Source organism: Catharus ustulatus, chromosome 1, assembly GCF_009819885.2.
Source record: "Catharus ustulatus isolate bCatUst1 chromosome 1, bCatUst1.pri.v2, whole genome shotgun sequence".
NCBI lineage: Eukaryota > Metazoa > Chordata > Aves > Passeriformes > Turdidae > Catharus > Catharus ustulatus.
The window spans coordinates 61,388,962-61,408,878 of record NC_046221.1 but is presented as its reverse complement, the minus strand read 5'-3'; the positions used below and the strand labels follow the sequence as shown (position 1 = coordinate 61,408,878).

The following is a 19,917-nucleotide window of genomic DNA, read 5'->3' as shown; positions in this document are numbered from 1 at the left end:
CGTCTGCCATGGCACCGCGGCCCTGCAGGCCCACCTTCACCCGGCTGCCGCAGCTCTGCCGGCTTCCCCCACAGCTCGCGGCTCACACTTCTGGGTTGGCAAATTTCCAAACTTTGTCCATATATAAGGTGCACCGGACTATAAGGCGCACTTCCGGGTTTGGACCAAAATTTTAGTCAAAAGGGTGCGCCTTATAGTCGTGAAATTACTGTATGTAATAAGTCACTGTGATCCTGCATCTTTGATTGCCATTTGTACTTGAAATTTAAACTTCAAAGTATTAACCCCTCATATTTGGATTCTTTACTAAAATAAATTGCTAAATTCTCTGCAGTGTGCTCTTCCTGAAGAGGCTGATATGGAGTCTGATACAGAGCACTGTGATATATTTATATGCATATATTTATATGCATGTGTGTATATTTGTGTGTATAAATGCATATATGTGCATATGAATATATCTTTATTTATATTTACTGAATGTTGCTCCAGCTGCTGCAGCTTAAAACTTGGCTAAAAAGTAAATTTATACACCAAACAGTAGTAACAACTCATCCACTACTTCCACTGTCAGCAAACAGTGCAGAATTGCAGAACACCAAGCTGAAGAGCAGGCTTTAATTTGAAACCTGCCACATTGGCACTGGTGAGAACTTCTGTTCTGCTGTATATCATAACCCACTGATTGAATCATTTAACCCCCTAGGACTGCTCAGCAGTGCTGCAGAGGAATGCTGGCTTAGAAGGAGAGTCAGAACTGGATAAAACAGATTGAAAACCTTTGTATGTGTTGCAGCTCATGCTGAGAACTGAGCACAAAGAAGCAAAATGAGAAACCTTGCCAAGCACAACAGAAGGCATTTCCAAAAACACAGGGGTGGCTCTTTACAGCAAGAAGCTATGGAATTATGAAGGAGTGTCAGAATTACAGAGGCATCAACACCCTTTGGCTCAGGTTACTCTCCCTACTGGATCTGGCCAAATGAAGCAGAATCCAGATTTGAGGAAGGCAAATCAGAGAATACGTTGGTGGAAGAAGAGATTTATTCTCTTTTAAGAAAGACTGAGATCTGGTGAACAGTTATCTGTTAATACAAGCTTTAAAGTCAATTATAGGTTCACAGATATGTGTTTTATATATATATATATGCATGCATACATACATACACACACCTATAATCAGAATTGTTCTCATATGTATGATAATCTAATGAAAAATTTAACCTTTATGTATGTAATGGTAGGATTACTGCACTGTTTCAGGAATTATGGCATCTTCATGGAAGGCTGTCCATTATTTTTTATTCTTCTTTATGTCTAGGAACTGAAAGGCAAAAAAACCCAAACCTTTTACAAGAGCTTTTACTTAGATATTTCACTGTTGCCTCAGAAGAACATCTGGTCCAACCTTTTGGTTCATTTAGCACCATGTCCAGTTGTATCTTGAAAACTTCCAGTTTGGGGGGGGACTCCACCATGTCCCTGGAGGATTTATTCCAGGGATTTCTTGTTAGCACTGTGAAAAAAAAATGACATTCTTATATTGAGATGAAATGTTCACACTTTTTTTCCCATTAAGCAGTGCATGTACAAAGTCCATTAAAATTAAGAAAGATTTTGGGCAATTGATGTTTCCCCAGTTTTCAAAGTAAGCATCTTTGCTTTCAGTATTGGTTATAAACAATTGGCCTTCTGTAATGCAAATATTGGTAGCATTGAATTTGTGTAGAATTATAGCTTCAAATATAACTGAAACCTTCAGCTTCATGGCATTAATTAGCAAAAGCTGATGTACTACTTTAAGCCAGAAGCATATCCTTCTGACTGTAGTTGTGATTAACTTGAGACAAACCAACCTGCTAGGGCTTGGAAACATTTTTCTCACAGAGCTTTTGTATGTTTATGGGCTATGACTCTTTTTGGCTTATGAAACAGGCTCTGCAAAAGTTTGCAGCCGAGAGGGCTGGGAGAGAGCACAAAATGAACAGTGCCTGAACACCTATATGGTAAGGAGAATACCTTAGCAGTGGTAGGTACAGCCACTCTTAGGAGTTGACAGAGTTACCTGCAGTTGTCACCAGCTGGAGCCACTGTCTCACTGTATAAAAGCACCAGTTCATAGAACTTGCAGGAAGTTGCAATCACGTCTTACACAGCCCTGGCCGAGAAATCTTTTTTCCCTGCATTGCTCACTTTTTGGAATTCACTTGACTATAGGGTCACCTTACTGTCCAGACTTCAAATATAAAACTTATATAAAAAGTTTTGAATATATTAAAAAGATATTATATAGATATAAAAATGAAACTTTATATATAAAACTTAGGCCACAGTCTTGCAGAGCATTGGTGTATTTGTATTTGCTCATGTAAATGCTCTCAGGGCTTCCTAGGAATAGAGATTGTGGGGAAAACTTTTGAAATATTCCTTGTTATGCGTAAAAGGAAGAGCTGGAGAAGTGTCATGAGCTCAGTAGAGACTGAGTAATAACATTAAACCTTTGTGACACACATGCAAATCTCCAAGTGATGACAGTGGGCAAAGCACCATAAAAGCAGAGCATGGGGCATTGCAGCGACACTGCAGTTCTGCAGTTCCAGGTGTGATTTTGTGGCCGTTTAGAACTGATTGTTCTCCTCACCTCTGAGATTCAGACGCCAGCTCCTGCTGGACTCAGAACTCTCTTGCCAGAAATCTCTTGCTTTTACTTGCTCTGGTGTTTGTCCCTGTGGCTGATCCTCTCCTGGGAGTGCACAAAGTGGCACCTCTGGCATCCTCTCTTCCATGCCACCCTGCTGGGAAGAGCCAAACAAAGCAAACTGAGAGAGGACCAGTGGCATCTCTCTGGAGCCAGTTGGTGCCTCTGCTGGTTTTCAGCAGAGAAGCAAATAATATTTTGTAAATGTTTCATCTGGGTCCTGTTATAAAAGCAACAAACAGACTTGTGCTGCTTTGAAGTGCCCTTGTGCTGTCTCCATTCCTTCTAAGTGAACCCAGATTTCCACACAGATGGTGACAGATCATCAGCACTTTTATGGAAAACTCCTCTGAAACCTGTATCAGATTTGTCCCCCTCAGGTTCAAATTTCCTAAGCTGCAATTAAGACTGGGATTGGTTTCTTCTATTTTTTATCCCAGTTCAACTGAATTCAAAACCCACAAGTAAATAGTTTCTCCATTCCTTTGAGGTAGTCCAAGGTCTTGAGAAAATCTAGAAAATACTTAAGTGCTTTTTTTTCATCCAGAAAAAAGAGCTTCAGCCCTGTACACTCTGAATGCTGGACTTCTGTTTCAGAGTTTAGGATTCTGTGAAATCTCATTTGTTCTGTACATATTTAATACAACCTGTCAAAAGCTTCACTCTTTCCTAGCAAGCAATGGACACTGACACATAAATTACAGAACCACAGAATCTCTGGGCTTAAATTCTGCTTCTCCCAGATTCATCACAAAAATTAAGGCAACTTTTTTGTTATAATTTTTCATGAAAGAAAATTTTCACAGACATATAAAAGTAAATTCACTGTATACTGTATTCCACCAAGAGTGCAATTTTAAAACTCTTTACTAAGTTTTCCAGTGTGGTGCAAATATTTATATTATTTTTTTTTCTGAAGACATTAATAATTCCTCTCTTTTTAGCAGGCATCAGATTTGCTTCAGCTAAAAGCCAGGCAAGCTAACAGGCTACACGTTGAAGATATATTTGCTAATGATTTGGAAAAAATAAACAGTCTGAATTGTTTGAAGTTTCTGGGGCTGTCATCTGAGCCATTTCAGTTCAAAAAGCTTTTCAAAAATGCATCCATCCTATTTCTGTGTTCAAGTCTAAAGAATCCACATAACAACTTTCAGAAACAGATGGATTATCAACATACTCAAGTTTTTTGTATAAAGCCTTGGATGATTATGTGCATGAGTCTTCCTCAAGGTATTTGGCAGGAACACTTTCACCCCTGAGACCCACTTGACATCTATTTGGGAACATGATCTGTATGAGTCATACATGTATGTAAGTGCAGCTTTTAAGTGCTTATTTTGAGAGAGAAAGGAAAATATATGTAGTGTTGCTGACTCCATGAAATTACATGCATTCTACACAAGGACACAAGACACAGGTATTTATTAAAATAAAAAGCTTTAATGCTTTAGCATTTAAAAGATTTAGCAGAAAATAATTGCTACAAACATGCTACAACATACATGTTCAAAAAGTTTTCAGTGCTTTCTTTCAAAGTTCAGCATTTTGGCAAAAATAAGTTTTTCTGTATATACTTCAAAACTTGGCTATCATAATACTGATATAAAATACTTCATGTAGAGTAAATTCAGGTGCATAAAATACAATAAGTAATAAAACATACTGTTTGTATAAACATTTAAAGTATAAATTTCATTAGATAACATGCAAATACTGCAATATTTTAAATGGCACTTAAATATAGATACTGAGATTCTTTATAATTTTGCATCCAATATGAGATTCTGAAATGTACAAAACTATAAAAAGAACACATCTCTTCACTGAAGTCAGGTACTAGCATAGAGCTTGATTGTCATTTTACAAGTAGTGAGCCCAAAGTCCTGCAAGTCTTCACTAGTCCAAGGAAAGATATCTACTGAACTAGGCCCAGGGCTAGTTAGTTTTCTTCCTAATAAAATATGAAAGCATATTTACATGAGAATAAACTCTTAAATTTTTGGTAAGGTAATTAAGTAGCAGCAATCTGTTTCTTCCAAAAATGATGTTTAAAATAGGTGCATGCTTTCGTTGTCACTGATATGCATCAAAATAACATAAAATTAGCATTCTTCAGTAAACCCAAAACACTGTTTAATTCATTGCTGAAAAAACCCTATAAGATCCCTTCTTGTCAAAACCATGAATCCATCATGTCAGAACCTTCCAGAGCATATTTATGTTTCCAAGATCCATGGAAAACAATCTAATTGTGCTGAAACAGTCATCTGACTAGTTATGAATAAGAGAATCATCTTTTCACATTATTCAAATACTTTTAGTCCTTCATTGAAAAATATAAGTCCATCAATTCTCGCACGTTTTGTGGTTTCTGGTTCAGTGATCAACAACTCCAAATGTCCTTCACAATACAAATGCCACAATGCTCATGCATATTTCCCAAGCAGTTATATGTAGTGTCTCAGTGCTGATGACAAGGTGAAGAGAAGGCTTATCAACAGGGAGTGCAGAGCAGGCACCACTTGAGCAGAAGCAGAAGAAATGCTAAAGGAAACTTGCACTTGAGATGCAATTAGAGCTGACAGTGGCACGTGTGACGCTAATGTTGGGCTGTCTGAATTGATCAGGGACTCGATCTTTTCTGCTTCTTTATTGCAGGCTTCAATCTAGATGGAAAAAGAAGTTATTATTTCTCTTCTTACCATGTAAAATGCCAATGCAAAAATATTCCCATCAGCACATAAGATTTAGATAATTTTGGGGAGTAGCTGGAAAACAGATCAGAGGTCTCATCATAGACTTTGGTAGTATGAAAACTCCTGTGGAAGGCCTGAGTAGTAGAAAAGGAAAGGGAAGGAAGCTATATACAAGTTATTATGGGGTGATGTGTTTTGAATGTTGCTGCAAAAAAGCCCACAGTGAAGTATCACTAAAGAAAGTGCCTCTAATCTGAGGACTTCCCTTCTGATTGAACAGCCTACTACCTTGAAGCCTTCAACAGTGGAAAAACCAAGATTTTCTCCTTCCTGGGATTTTTCTTCCAAATCAGAGAAAACTGATTTTGTTTATGGGGAAGGGAGAAAAGAATGGAAGTAATAGAACCTGAGAAACTGCAGGTTTCCATTCCCCAGAGACATGATGGTATTAATGAATTTCTGGTAGAAAATTAATTTTTTCCACTTCACTTTCTTACTGCATTCCAGAAAGGAATTTAGTAATGTCTCTTAAAAAGCATTGGAAGCTGCCTCTGGTGAAGCTCAAACTTGACAAACTTAATATCTGGAGGTCCAAAGCTTTGAAAGTTGGGGAGTGTCTAGCTCAGCAATGGGTGCCACCAATGAGGTACACAGTGGTGGCCTCTGATTGCAGAGTCCTCCTCCCCCAGGAATCTGACAGCACCTGCTGCAGATGGAGTGAGAGGTGACCAGGCTGGCAAGACTTTCCTTCCTAAGTCCTGGAAACATTTTGGGCTATTTCTGCTAGAGAAGGAGACAGATGTTGGAGCTGAGTTGGACCTAACAGGGCATGAGCAATCAAGTTACACATACACAGTGTATCTGCCTGAGAAACAAGCACCATCCTACATGCACAAAAGTGAAGCAAATCTGTGCTGGGTAAATAAAATAATAACATCATCCACCTGCAATGGTTTGGGGTTCTGATCCACAGGAATTATGAGAATCACAATTTCTGACTCTATGCTTAAGTATCCAAACACATCACACTGTGGCACTGACACATGCAGGCGGATTTTCTCAAGTATGTCAAGTACTGTTATTGGCTTTTTGTTCGTCACCTGGAAGAAAACAAAGAACTCTGCAGATGATGTGACATTATGAAAAATTCTCCTCCTCAGTTTTAATAACATTATGTCGTGCCAGAAAATGTGTGGCAGCCATTGAACTATTCACTTCTAAACTCTACTATAAATGCTAGCAAAAGACATAAAGCTTCTAAAACACAATTTTAAGAAATGATTCACTAATTCTAAAAAAAACCTGAAAACCAACCCCTTCAAAAAAAAAAAGAAAGAAAGAAAGAAAGAAAGAGGAAAAATATTTACTTCTTATATTAACCATGGTTTTGATATGTGCTGTTCTCCACCTTCATGGTTAATGTGTCTACATATCACGTACCTCAAAATAATGTAAATGGTTATCTGTTACAGTGGTTTGTGCTCCCACACTGGAGGGCAGAGCAGCCCTAGATTTATAGAACTCTCATGTATTTGAAGCAGTTTTTTCTCACATGAACCAGCTGTCTGAACTAAAAGAGGCAGACATTACAATCCAGGTATTAGAGTGCTTAGCAGGTGAGAGTAGTTATCACCAACTACTTCAATAAGACCAATACATTTCTTTAACTAGAAAGCCTTCTTCTAACATAAACTAAAAATTCTCCTTCACAGTCCTGTGTTGTAATGTATCAACTGAGAAGCTGCAATAGCCCCTGTGTCCCTGGAACCATTAGAGATAACAACTGGACAACACTCCAGGGTGCTGTCATGACCCAACAGACACTGCTGCTCAGCAAAACTGGTCAGCACCTACAAACACAAAATCTCTAACAGGAAAGCAGTAGAATCACAGATGCTGTTCCCATACAACTTGTCTGCACTATTACAAGTCATATAAACTGCAAACCTGAGTCTGCTTATTTGTGCCTGCTCTGATTCTGTTTTGCTTCGCATTGTGATTCAATTTATGACTCAGATAAAGAAATAAAGTATAAGGAGTATAAGGAAGAAAACCCCAACAATCACAACTAACAACTAAAAAATAATGGCTTTTATAACATGTTAACCTTTCAGGAGGAAGTGAACCATAACTTGACTATTCATATACCATTTAACATTAGGCATGATTGAATTGTTTACCCTTGCAAAGTTATCCAGCTTGTCTTTGTCATATAAGATTCTCAGCATTCCAGCACATAGTGGACAGCAGGCTCCTATGAGAATTAAAGAAATCCCAGTAACAAAAACAAGTAGTCTTTTCATTTGTAAGTAAGCAAGGATCAAAATTTGAATATTAACTGCAAATGAAAATAGCAAAATTACCAAAGCAAATATTTAAATTTCACAGCAGAATTGCACATTTTTACTTTTTTAACACTGAAAACATTTATAATGCAAAATCAGTCATCTTTTCACCTTTCAACATACATTTACTACTTCAGCATGAAGCAACAAGTTGAATTTTCATTCATTTTAAGATCCTTCATTATTGTAAGCTAAGTGTACCTTGGCTGTGTGTACCACAAGCCAAGATTTTGTATGGATGCATGCATATCAACTGCGAAATGATGGATTTCAAGAGCTGATATAACTAGGACATGACAGAAGCATTTATGCATATTGCAAGCATTAATTTATGCAGTTACACCACGTTGGAGCTTAATATCTTTAGATAACAAGGAAGAAGAAATGCCTGTCTAATGGATGTTGTACTTCTTCTACTGTTTTTCCTCACCATGTCAGAAACCAAAGGGATAAAATTTCAACTTTCTATCCATGTCTGTGTAGTAAACCCACTCTCCAACTTATATGTACAGTAAATTCACGAATACAAGCCGCACTGAGTATAAGCCGCATCTCTGAGTGTTGGCAAACATTTCGGTTTTTGTCCATAGATAAGCCGCACCCGAATATAAGCCGCTCTGTCGTTCGCAGCGAGGACCCGCGTGCAATTAGTAACAGAACCGCGGGAGGGCGGGGTTTACTGGCTGAGCTAAGGCTGTGCAGGCTCGGCCCGCTAGGGGCCGCTGACGGGGCCAGGTGGCCCAGCCCGGTGCTGCAGCTCGGGGCCGGCCGCCGCTGCCACTGGGCTCGGTCACCCCGGGTCGGCGCTGCCCCGCGGTGGCAGGCAGGGACGGAGCTTCCCCCGCTCCTACGGCAGCGGCGGCAGGCGGGGACAGAGCTTTCCCACGCCCGTGGCGCCGGCGGCGGGCAGGGACGGAGTTTCCCCGCTCCTGCCGCGGCGGCGGCGGGCGGGGACAAAGCACCCTGTCGGCTCCCCGAGCCACGGCAATGGCTGCGCGGGGCTCCTGTCGGCTCCCCGAGCCGCAGCAATGGCGGCGCGCGCTTCCCCCCCCTCCCCGGGCCGCAGCAATGGCGGCGCGGGCTTCCCCCCCCCTCCCCGGGCCGCAGCAATGGCGGTGCGGGCTTCCCCCCGCCTCCCCGGGCCGCGGTAGGGGCGGCCCGGGTCCCCCCTGTCCTCCCCGGGCCGCGGCAATGGCGGCGCCGGGCCCCCCCCCGTCTCTCCCCCGGGCTGTGGTAGAGGAGGGAAGGAGGGAGCTCTCCCGCCTCTCTCCCCGCCCCCCGTGCTGCCTACAGGGAGCCAGGCTCCACCCGCGGTGCAACAGAGTAGCGATTTGTAACAATCGCAAAATGCCGACTTTGCAGCTGCTCGGCTCAGCACTCTGTCTGGCACTTCTGAGATTGTATTAGCCGCTCCTGATTATTAGCCGCATTTCCGGTTTAGGAGCAAAATCTTAGTCAAATTGGTGCGGCTTGTATTTGTGAAATTACTGTAATCCATATAGTGACATTTACAGTGCTGAATGGTATTACAACGCACGAAGACCCTTGTTCAAATGGGGCGAGAGAGGAGAAAAATTAATAAAACTCTTTTGTGTTAAGAACAGAGCTTTACTTGCTTGGTGTGTGACCTGTGATTAGCTGTTGTTTCACAAGTAAAACAGTAAAAACTGATCCAAACCAGCATACTGCAAAACTACTCTTGCTGTCTTCCACAGTACTGTGAACACACATGGTATCTTAATCTGTCTTCTAATTAAGTACCTTCTTTGCCCTTCTGGGAACACTATGCTGATGACAGCTCAGCATTCCACTGTGGTATCTGCGATGCCACTTCAGAAAAATTACTCACTGGATTCCTAGAAGCATCCTACCCTGGACACCACAGACCTCATTTGCTTCTCCCAAACCCATCCCAGCTGCTGGTCTGTAAAAGACTGAAGGAGCATGCCTCCTAAAGCCAAGGCCTTTCAAATTCAGGTTTGCTCATCTGAGTCCCCACACTGGCTTGCTCTAGCCTTAAGTAGAGTCATTACTTTATGCTTTCTGTTAATATAACATGTTAAAGCCTAAGTTTTTGTCTTGGCTTGCAAAGCAGGATGTAACCAAAAGCATGTATTCTATCACCATCTGTTAAAACCAGGTGGGGAAGTGTTCTTTATTTTCTCCTCAACCCATCCTCCCTCCAGAGAGACAGGTTCTGTTAATGGGCCATTAAGTCCACTGCATGACTGATAAAATTACATCATCTCATTGTGAGATGCTCCACCCAGGGGAAAGAGCCAAGTATTTCCTACTTAGATACAATCTGAGATTTGGAACATCAGGGCAGACTTTTTTCATTGGATTCCAGAGGAAAACCAGACCCTTCTACATCATCACTGGACCTTTGGAGGCAAACTGCACCCTTCTACAGGACCACTGCTTCAACTGAACCACATCTGTCAGTGCAAGAGGACTGCAGCCATCATTTAAGGGACTGCTACCAACACCCTGACTGATGGAGTGTCAGGTTATATTCTGACTCTGTCAGTGTTTTGTGTTTCTTCTTTGTAGTACTGTATTTCTATTTTGATTTTCCTAGTAAAGAAGTGTTCTTCCTATTTTCATATCTTTGCCTGAGAGCTCCTTAATTTTAAAATTAAAATTTGGACGGAGGGGGTTTACATTTTCCATTTCAAGAGAGGCTCCTACCCTTCTTAGCAGACACCCGTCTTTCAAACCAAAACACTTTTGTTCGAAGTACTCAAGCCCTGTTGATACCCAGAGCCTGGAGAGTTCCCCACCTGGTGCCAGGACGGGCTTGCAGCCGGCGGCAGAGAGCTGGGGACACCTGACGAAGGCGCACTCAGAGTGGAAGCCATGGTCAGAGAGCGCGCCCACGGCCTGGCAGTGCCCGCGGTAGTCCACGGCCACACGGTCGGCGTAGGCGGCGCAGACGCTGCTGTACGTCTCCCCATTGTGCCCGCACACAGGCTCTGGCGACCTGCAGAACGGCTGGAACACATGGCAACGCCCGGCACGTCAGTCCTGCCCCGCTGCACCAACAAAAGCTCACGGGAATTCAGTGGTAATAATGTCAGACCTTGAAAAGGCAGGGAATCCAGAGGAAACAGCCTGCCAGTTTATGAATGGGCCATAAATGAAAAGGGTAAGTGCTTCAAGAAATGCACAACAAACATATTTTAGAAACCAACAACTTTTGTTCTGTGCTAATGCTTAAATAAAGTGATTACATTTAACTTATTAAATAGATTAAAATAATTATAATTTCACTAGACCTTAAAATATGCTATTAAAAAATTAGTTTGTTAATAACTCATTAGTAATTTATTAATTCATCTTAGTGTGGTTTTGTGCACTTAAAATTTAGTGTTCATGCACATGTATTTCTAACACATTATTGCATATTTTTATGTATCACCTAATTACCCATATTACTTATATTTGTGTATGTGCTCTTGTAAGGTGACCGAAGTAGCTTGTTTAACACCACAGTAGAGAGCAGTGGGATGAAAAATGAAACCTAATTTTAATCCATCGAAGACTAATCCAATGCAGACTAACCAGAAAATTATTACAGACTGCCTGGTCTGCAAATAGATCCTGAGCAATGAACTTGGTAAACCTGGGGCACAATCACACAAAAAGCTAAAGACTTTCTATGACTGGGCATTATTTTATATTTCAACAAGTTAAAATTGGTAAGAATAAGCAGTTATCAAGGAACTGCAGTAATTACTGCAAACACACCTCAGCATGCAAACTTTAACAGCATATATAAGAAGATATAAATATCAAGAGTATTATCCCCAAGTAGAGCTTTTGATTGGCTTTGAGACAACAGTTAACTAAAGCAGAGAAACACTTCACAAAATTCTGAAGATTGTGGGATTATTTTTTATACTAGTTAAAATTAAATTTTAAAATTACTACTTTCCATTAGAACATTTTATAAGCTATAAAACCCAAAAAGAATACTTAGAAAAGACCCAAACAAATAATATTGAAAAAAAGAAAAATAAAACTTTTTAAGTTGAACACCGAGGAACAAAGAAGATTTGATACTTATTGCTAGAACCACTTCTTACCTGACATGGTCCTCGGTATGCCAAACTTTTTCCTTTTTGGTACAAAGTACACAAGTTAGTGTATTCCACATTGTCTGTGTCACAAACAGGATCTCGTGTCTGGTCACAATTTAACTGCCTTGGCACACACTCATGCTGGCTGCATTCAAACTTCTCAAAACTGGTCAAACAAACTTGTTTCTTTGGTATGCACCTGCAGAAAACCATAATAATTTCATGTCATGTCATGGGATTTTTTTTTAAGTCTCAAAATGTTGAGACTTAATGTCACTATTTTCAGTGACATTTTCTCCAGTACTTTAGACTAACTGTGGTTCAGCAGAGCTGCAGGAAATAAAAGTGGTAAAATGCTCTGAATAGCCCGTGTCAGGTCTCATCACAAACCTGGACCAGTTTCACATCACGTTTACTCAATGTATGTCAACACAACCACAGTTTCCACAAACATTTGTCTTTAACAAGTATTTTTCAATGTTGACAAAGGGTTGGATAAACTTCTTATCTACTCCCATACTTCATTTTGTAAATGAATATTTAAGAACAACTAGGCTAGAGAAAACATGGAAACAGCATGAAGAAAAGATTCCATTGCAAAGGTCTAGTCTCACCCTTCTCTGAGAAAGGGGTGAAAACAAGACCTAAAGTATTATCTGGTTTCAATTACAAATATCTAACTGGATTCTAGCTTTGGAGTTTCAGAATATTGTATGACATCCCATCTAGAGGATGCAGCAAAAAGAAAAATCTGATATTTACACTTTCTTGGCATCCATTCCTTTTAAGCCATCACAAACAAGTACAGACAGAGAAACAGTACAAATTCTTTCCCCTTTGTATTAAACAAGTACCTTCCATGATCTTCTCTGCAAAACATTTGGCATGGGCCCTGCAAGGCACCCCTCTGTTAGAGAAATGCCAGCCAATGCAGTCTACTGAACAGGGTGATGAAAGCTCTCACGGCCTGTCTGGACAACCCCCTCCTTCCATAAATTACAGCAGCGCTGCCATCACTGGATAATGCACAATATGTCCTTATTCTCTCTGAGGGCTGCGCTCCCATGCATTACAGACATGCCTTTGATATCAGGGAAAGCTTGGAATTTCTGAGATTTAAACACTTCATAAGTGGAATGTAAGATCCATTATGTAAGTGGAATGTAAGATCCATAATGTAAATAGATTCCAAGTGCATCAGGGGCATTTTCAGATGAGCACATTCAGTTCCAGCTACATTATCAAACTGACCCAGAAAAATGTATTGTGCATAATCCTTTACTCAAACTGCAAGTTGAGGTTCTAAGCATAATGGTATTTTGAAAAACTGGAACGTCTCTATGTACTCTCCAAATTTCCAACATAAAAAGTAAAAAATGTTTATCCACAAAGCAGCTTGGAAATTCCAATTTGGAATGCCATTATGGCTGCAACAGCTATAAAACAAATGTTTTCTCAGTATTTTTCTGCATCATAGCATTTTAAGTGCAAAAAAAGGAAAAAACCCTAAAATTGCTACAATCAGCTCTAATGAAAGAACAATATTACACAACTTATTTTGATGGCTTTCTTTCAAAACACAAAAATGCACTAATTCAAAGGAGACTGCAGTATTGCACAACACTGAGAAAATTGAAGACAGAGACCAATATTGTGACCCGCAGGCTTTGATCTCTGTAAGAAGGTCAGATTTTTTTCCCTGACACTAGTACAAAGCATATTTTTGTTTTAATATATTTGTCTATGCAGATTTTGCTTTTCTTGATATTGAAAAAACAGAGATTGTACAGACATAGTTTTCACAAGATTTCAGTCTAAGAAAAAAAAAAAAAGGTGATTGATAAAGAAAAAAACCACGCATTACTGACTGAATAAGCACAACTGACTCCAAGTCTTGAATTCAGATGTGGGTCTTCTTTCTTAACTAGTAAAAGAAGGTGTGAAACAAAGTAGAAAAATGACAGTTATTGCCATTTTGACAAAATCTGATTGTCCCACTTTTGAAAGTATACGTGAAGTCTCTTCTATTGCTAAACTGAGATCTGCATAATGAATGTGACATAGGACTACAAAAATGGAACCAAGAACTGGCAGTTATTACAGTCCAATACTACCAACTATGATAAAGAAAAAGTAGCTAATTCAAACAGTTGTTTTTATTGGAATAGCCCCAAAATAGAATGTTACAATATACAACGCATTCAAAGAACATATAAATCTGCTTTATGAGTGGATGAAGTCAAAGAAAAGCTGAGAAACATATTCTGCTTTTACCTTTGATTTTTATTACAAGGGTTTGGGTTGCAAGGATCCTTGGAAATGCACGATCCAAATTCAAACTGGTTGTCCTGGAGCCCAACGCAGCGAGCTATGCACGCGCTGGGATATGTGCGCCCGTTCTGGCCACAGACTGGGACAAACTGGTCCACACAGTTACAGGGCAAACCTGCAAGAGCAACACATGGAACAGGGACTGGCTGCACACTCATTTTTCATGGCACAAGATATACAAGGTGTCACTGAGGCGTCTCTGCCTTCAGCCCTTTCCTCCCACCTATCATTTAGCAATGCTGGAGCACACAGGCACTTAGAAGGAGCAGGAAGGGAAGTTTGTGTCCTGCTCCTTTGCTCATTCTACTCAGCTTTCTCCATTTTTCCTCTAAACTCTTTATCTCTCATCCCTACTACATCCTGTCTCTATTAATTTTTACGTATTACTTGAGGTTTTATTTTTCGGTATTGATTTTGTTTTTTAAAGTATGTGCTTTTCCTGCAGTGCAGGTTGGACATGAGGAAAACAAATAGTTAAAAAAAATAGTAATAACAAATTACTGGGTGTTTTCCATTAATACTGTAGAAAGAATTTAGTTGATAATCCCTGGTCTAAAAATACTGAACTTAAAGTTTTCATGGTTTGGAAAGTTACCTGTAAACTTCCTACGTTCATCCTCTGAGCTGTGCTCAGTTAGACACTGACGTGTAGAACAAATCAAGTTTCCAGCAAAACAGGAACAGACATTGCAATCTATATTAAAAGATGCTCCATGGCCTTAAAATAAATTAAATAAATACATACAATTAGTGCAAATACACCAGAAAACTACATAGTCATATGCAGTACATAGATATTAAATTTTTATTAATTGCTTCTGTAATTTCCCTTTTCAGTACATTTTCCCACTGAAATTTCCATCCTTTTTTTTCTTTTCAATAGATTTCAAGTTTTGCTTTATTCACTTAAAGGAAAAGTCTGTTCACATGTGGTTTTGATTAATTATTTAACCACAGAAGCAAACACTTCATCCTCTCAAAGCCTGTATAAATCAGGTTCTCTGTTTGTATTTTTTTTAAGAACAATAAAATCTGGCTAGCAAGTTTCATGTTTTCTTCAAGGTAAAGCTTTTGTAAAGACACATTCCTCTAAACTAAATTTACATAAGACTCCTAAACTTTTAGTCTCACACATAAAGCACAACTTGTATGTGTTTGCCAAGAGGTAAAAGCACCAACGCTTCATTCCAACCTCCAATGGATTGGAATGCATTTTATAATAAGTCAACAACATTTTCACACCTGAATCTAAGAATCAAACTGCAGACTTTGGGGATTTTTCTTCACTTTAGCAACTGCAGTTTGGCTTTCTGAACTGTCCATATGACTGCCTTTCACTGTGATGTATGTTTTTTCTATCAAATCAATTCATGTTGATGACAGACTGATCAAACTGGTTATCAAAGACTACCAACAAATACACAGCTCTTGAGAAAAACATAAGAGTAATTGTTCCTTACAAAATAAGGCAATTCCCTCTAATCTCTTTTCAAAAGGAAAAAAATTCTCCCTTGAGCTAGAGAATTATAATTTTTTAGAAAATATTACACAGGCACAAGGGAAACCCCACAGCACTGGAGCAATTCAGAAGAGGTGCTCAGAGACAAATGAGGGCAGAACAAGAGGGGGTGGGAGAGAAAGCCTCTGTAGCACAAACAGCTCTCTTTACACCACAGTACTACTCAAAGGACCAAGGAATTTGCCAGCAGGGAAGAAGAAAAGCTTAGAAGGTAATGCCAAACACAGGATCCCAGGTGATTCTTCAAAGTACCTGACTTATGATCCTGCAACTCACAACACAAAAAACCCAACATCATTCAAAACAGAGTTGGTTTTTTTATAGAGAATGGTTTTAAAAAAACACACTTCAGATTTTATGTCTAAACCATGGCTTTTTACAACTGACATATAAACCAATTAAATATAGTTACTGCAAAATATTTACATGGTGAACATAAACTTTTAATTCTTTGCTTTCAATGCATCATCTAACAAATTTGGAACCTAGTAATTTTAATCTTTTATTACATAATAACTACAGTCTTAATCACACAAACACTTAAAGAGTCATTATGGCAAAAGAGGAAGCTGTCTGGTTTTGGAGTTGTGGTAGTTTGTTTTTAAATGGACAGCACTTACTGAATACCTAGAGCTACACATACTGTTATGGTTACCAGGACAAGTGAGGGCTGTACACTGTGCAACCATAAAATACAAATACAGCACCAAACATTTCTGTGATTATTTTCACCAATAATCTGAAAAACTGCGAGTGTCCTTGGATAGAATGGTCCATAAAAAGTTACAGTCATCATTTATAAACTGCATTTAGCAGTTTTTGTGTCTTAAAAGTATCCACTTTCACCAGATACTTTCTATAATTGCCCATCAAACACATTGTTAATGTTAAGATGTTTTCAGCATTCTGCTTTCATGAACAAATAGTACCAATTCTGGGAAAAAAAAAAAAAAAAAGAGAAGTTTGAAATATGTTTGGCTACCTTTTATCTTCTTTGGGCAAACAACAACAAAAAAAAATAGATTGCAAAATCCCCCATTCCATTCCATGGAATACTTCAGGCAGACTTTCCAATTGATTATTTAGCTCAACTTGTTATCTTTTGTGAGAAAGAAATATCTCAATTTCCTGCTCTTTCATGATCTAGGGCTTGGCTCCCAATCTGAAAACTGTGTTTGTGACAAATGAATCTATAACAAGTGCCTTGCTTCTTAAGTTTTAGTTAGTGTGAAAATAAGTATGTAAGAAAACTAGTATGAAAATACTCTCATCATATGGTAAAAAATCCCCCTCAGTTATTTTGGACTCATGAGGTATCTTTAACTTGATTGGACAATCTGACAGTAGTTTAAAAGGACTGATTTATAGACACAAAACAATGTTCAGTGCTGAGGTATGTAACTGTGCACTAGTAGAAAATCTCTTGCTTGCTGAATCAAGGACACCAACTTCAGCTCACAGCTCAGCACAGACTCTATTTTATATTCAAGACCTTTTGTAAGTTTCCCCCTATCTTAGTAGAAGCTTTTTTTTTTTGTTTTCTTTTTCCAAGATTATAATGCCAGTTTGTGTGACAAAAATACACTCCTAAAGCTCTCAAGCAAAGAGCAAATCTGAAAATAAATCAATATAATCTTCCAAGGAGCATCATCCTTGAATTCCTTTGACTGCCAGATTAGGTAGAACCCATTTAATGCTTGCTACCCATGCCAATTTAAACTCTAAACAGAGAGCTGCCATGGTGAAAAAAGACTTTAAAAAACCACAGTGTTCAATACACATATTTGCTTACATGTTTATTTTCAGGCCCACTGATTATGTTAGCCCCATTGATATATATCTTAAACTACAATTCTTATTTAATGCTGAGATTGTGCAAAACTTATTAGGGGATGTTTAGTGGAAGAACCAAAGAAAGGAAAAGAAGGAATTAAGATGAATCAAGTAGGAGGATGTGTGGGAAAGCAAAAGGAAGAGGGGGACAAGGGAATGGTTCAGTGTAGACAGGTAGCTGGGCAATCTGCCTTTCTCACTGAACCCTGCACTTGATCATCACAACCTATCCTGTATTTTTATCACATCCTATTTTTACACTTTTAAGATGTGTGCTTCTGAATATGAGCATGAGTACTAACAAACTTTAAGCTGGATGAACAAGTAAGTAGGGAAAGAGATCTTTGTGCCAGCCATTGGAGTGGAAACACAACCCTTGGGAGTTCATGGGTCCAGATGCCACAAGCCACTGGAAGGAAACAAAAAGCCCCCAGCAAATTCCAAACAACCTCCCACAACCATTTGGAGCTAGTAAAGAAACCACTCCTTGCTAAAAAGAAATGTACTGAGAACACCCTTTACACACGCCTGTGATTGATTGAGACAGGCACAGTTCAGTACTGATTTCAACAACTGAACCCTCCACCGTATGTATGACCTAACCCAGTATTAAATACAGGGGTGCAACCATCAGCTTTTGTATTTTCTGATAAACTCTGAATCAGATCCTCTGTGTCACCTCATGTAGGTCAAAATTCATTAGGTAAGGAGCAGGTGCTGGGTGCATCACTGCTCCCTTACTTACTTTTCCTTTGTCCTCCAACAATGCATGATTTCTGGAGGTCAACACAATGCATTTCCATACAGTTCTCTAGTAATCCACTGTGTCCACAAGTACAAATCTTGTAACACCCAACATCTCCAGCTGAGGATGGAACTTGGATAAGTGTACCTTGTCGGACAATAAAATCGGAGGCTTCTCCCAGTTTGCAGCCTGCATACAAGGAAAAACTTTTAGCTCACAAGTAGCAAACATGTGGGCAAGTGCCACTACTGAAATAAATTACTACACTGACTGATGGTAAAAACATAAGGTGTTTTTGAGCAGCCTTACTCTTGTCCTTAAATTCACCCATTTCACAGAGGCAATAAGTAGCAAATATAGAAGACATGTACTTGAGACAAAGTTCTGAAGTACCTGTGAAGATGTTACTTTTGAGAAATAGACCTGAAATTACAGTAATTCTCAAGTATTTTAATTTTCTCTGTAGTAGTATGAAACACATTATATGACAAATACTACACATACTTCACTCTCTCCAATATAGAATTTGAATTAAAGGGTCTCACAAGCAAAGCCCAGTCATTCCCCCTCTCTCACATATTTGATTGTGCTTTTCTTCTGTACTTGCACCTCTTAAATGAACACTGAAGGATTCTTACAAGAAGAAAAAGCAGGAAAAGTAGATTTTAAAAAGGAAGGAGGGAAAAGGGAAAAGGGAAAAAGTTTTAAAAAGTGCAAGGAAAAATAGTAAAATAAATAGCAGATTGAAATAACCCTACTAGGATGAACTGCAACAACCTCCCTGAAACTTTTAGCCAATAAATTAAAACATAAAAGTTCCTTTCCAACCTTCAGTGTAAGCAAAATGTCTCTTCAAAAGCTCTGGCTGAGCTTGTTTTCAGATGACTTTAAATTACTTTTGCAGCATGTGAAGACAATACAATCTTAGAGTAATAAGGCTCAGCTTTCCAGGAAAACAAAAATATTTGTAAGGGTCATAGAAGTACAACCAAAACTATGTCCCTAGGCTCACACAAAAAATGACCTGAAGTCTACCCTCACTTTTAAAAGAGCACAAGTAGAGCAGATGCATGAGTGAAGCAAAATCGAGCTTTCCTCTTTTTAATTAGGAACCACTGGGGAAACTGCTGATCAGCCACAGAACTGCTGGAAGAACAGAGGCTTAGGGAACTGATGTGAGACAGCTATGGCAATGTTCTCTATCACCTCCTCGAGAAAGGAGGCTACTGCATAATTCAATGTGAAAATCAGTGTTGCTCTCACTTGCTCAGTCACATACATGTTCAAGTGGTCACCAAATGCACACTTTCTGCTCTGCTTCAAGAACCACAGCTGACCCCTCTTGTCACTGAATGACACTTTCTGCTTTAAAGGAAAGGGGAAAACTATGGCAAGCACTACCAGTGCCTCGGGCAGAACAACGAAGGGGTTGTACAAGTTGGGCATTGCAGTCTCACACCTCCTTTTGTAGGTTTGATCCTTGTTACTGACACCATTCAACTCTGCCATTTCAAAGTCAGGTACCTGAAACTTATTCTGCATGAGACTCTCCCCAGTCAGCTCACATTTGCACATGGTGCAGAGGTTAGACAACACCAGTGTTCTAAAAAAGCAGTTCCCAAATGACCATAAGTGTCTTTCTAGTGAGGTGCAACCACCTCAGAA

At 39.4% G+C, this 19,917-nt stretch overlaps 1 protein-coding gene across 4 annotated transcripts in view; it reads right to left on the bottom strand.

The window, feature by feature from the left end:
• Positions 1 to 4,121: 4,121 nt before the first annotated feature.
• RECK (reversion inducing cysteine rich protein with kazal motifs) overlaps positions 4,122 to 19,917 on the bottom strand; it is a 45,615-nt gene continuing 29,819 nt past the window's right edge. For all 4 annotated transcript variants that reach the window (XM_033066247.1, XM_033066212.1, XM_033066228.1 and 1 more), the window contains 8 exons: positions 18,253 to 18,441; positions 14,751 to 14,873; positions 14,099 to 14,270; positions 11,831 to 12,023; positions 10,526 to 10,736; positions 7,578 to 7,651; positions 6,342 to 6,497; positions 4,122 to 5,367 (listed from right to left, as the gene is read on the bottom strand). In XM_033066247.1, coding sequence (XP_032922138.1) covers positions 5,149 to 5,367; positions 6,342 to 6,497; positions 7,578 to 7,651; positions 10,526 to 10,736; positions 11,831 to 12,023; positions 14,099 to 14,270; positions 14,751 to 14,873; positions 18,253 to 18,441 — 1,337 coding nt within the window. In that variant the 3' untranslated portion in view covers positions 4,122 to 5,148. The remainder of the gene's footprint in view (positions 5,368 to 6,341; positions 6,498 to 7,577; positions 7,652 to 10,525; positions 10,737 to 11,830; positions 12,024 to 14,098; positions 14,271 to 14,750; positions 14,874 to 18,252; positions 18,442 to 19,917) is intronic.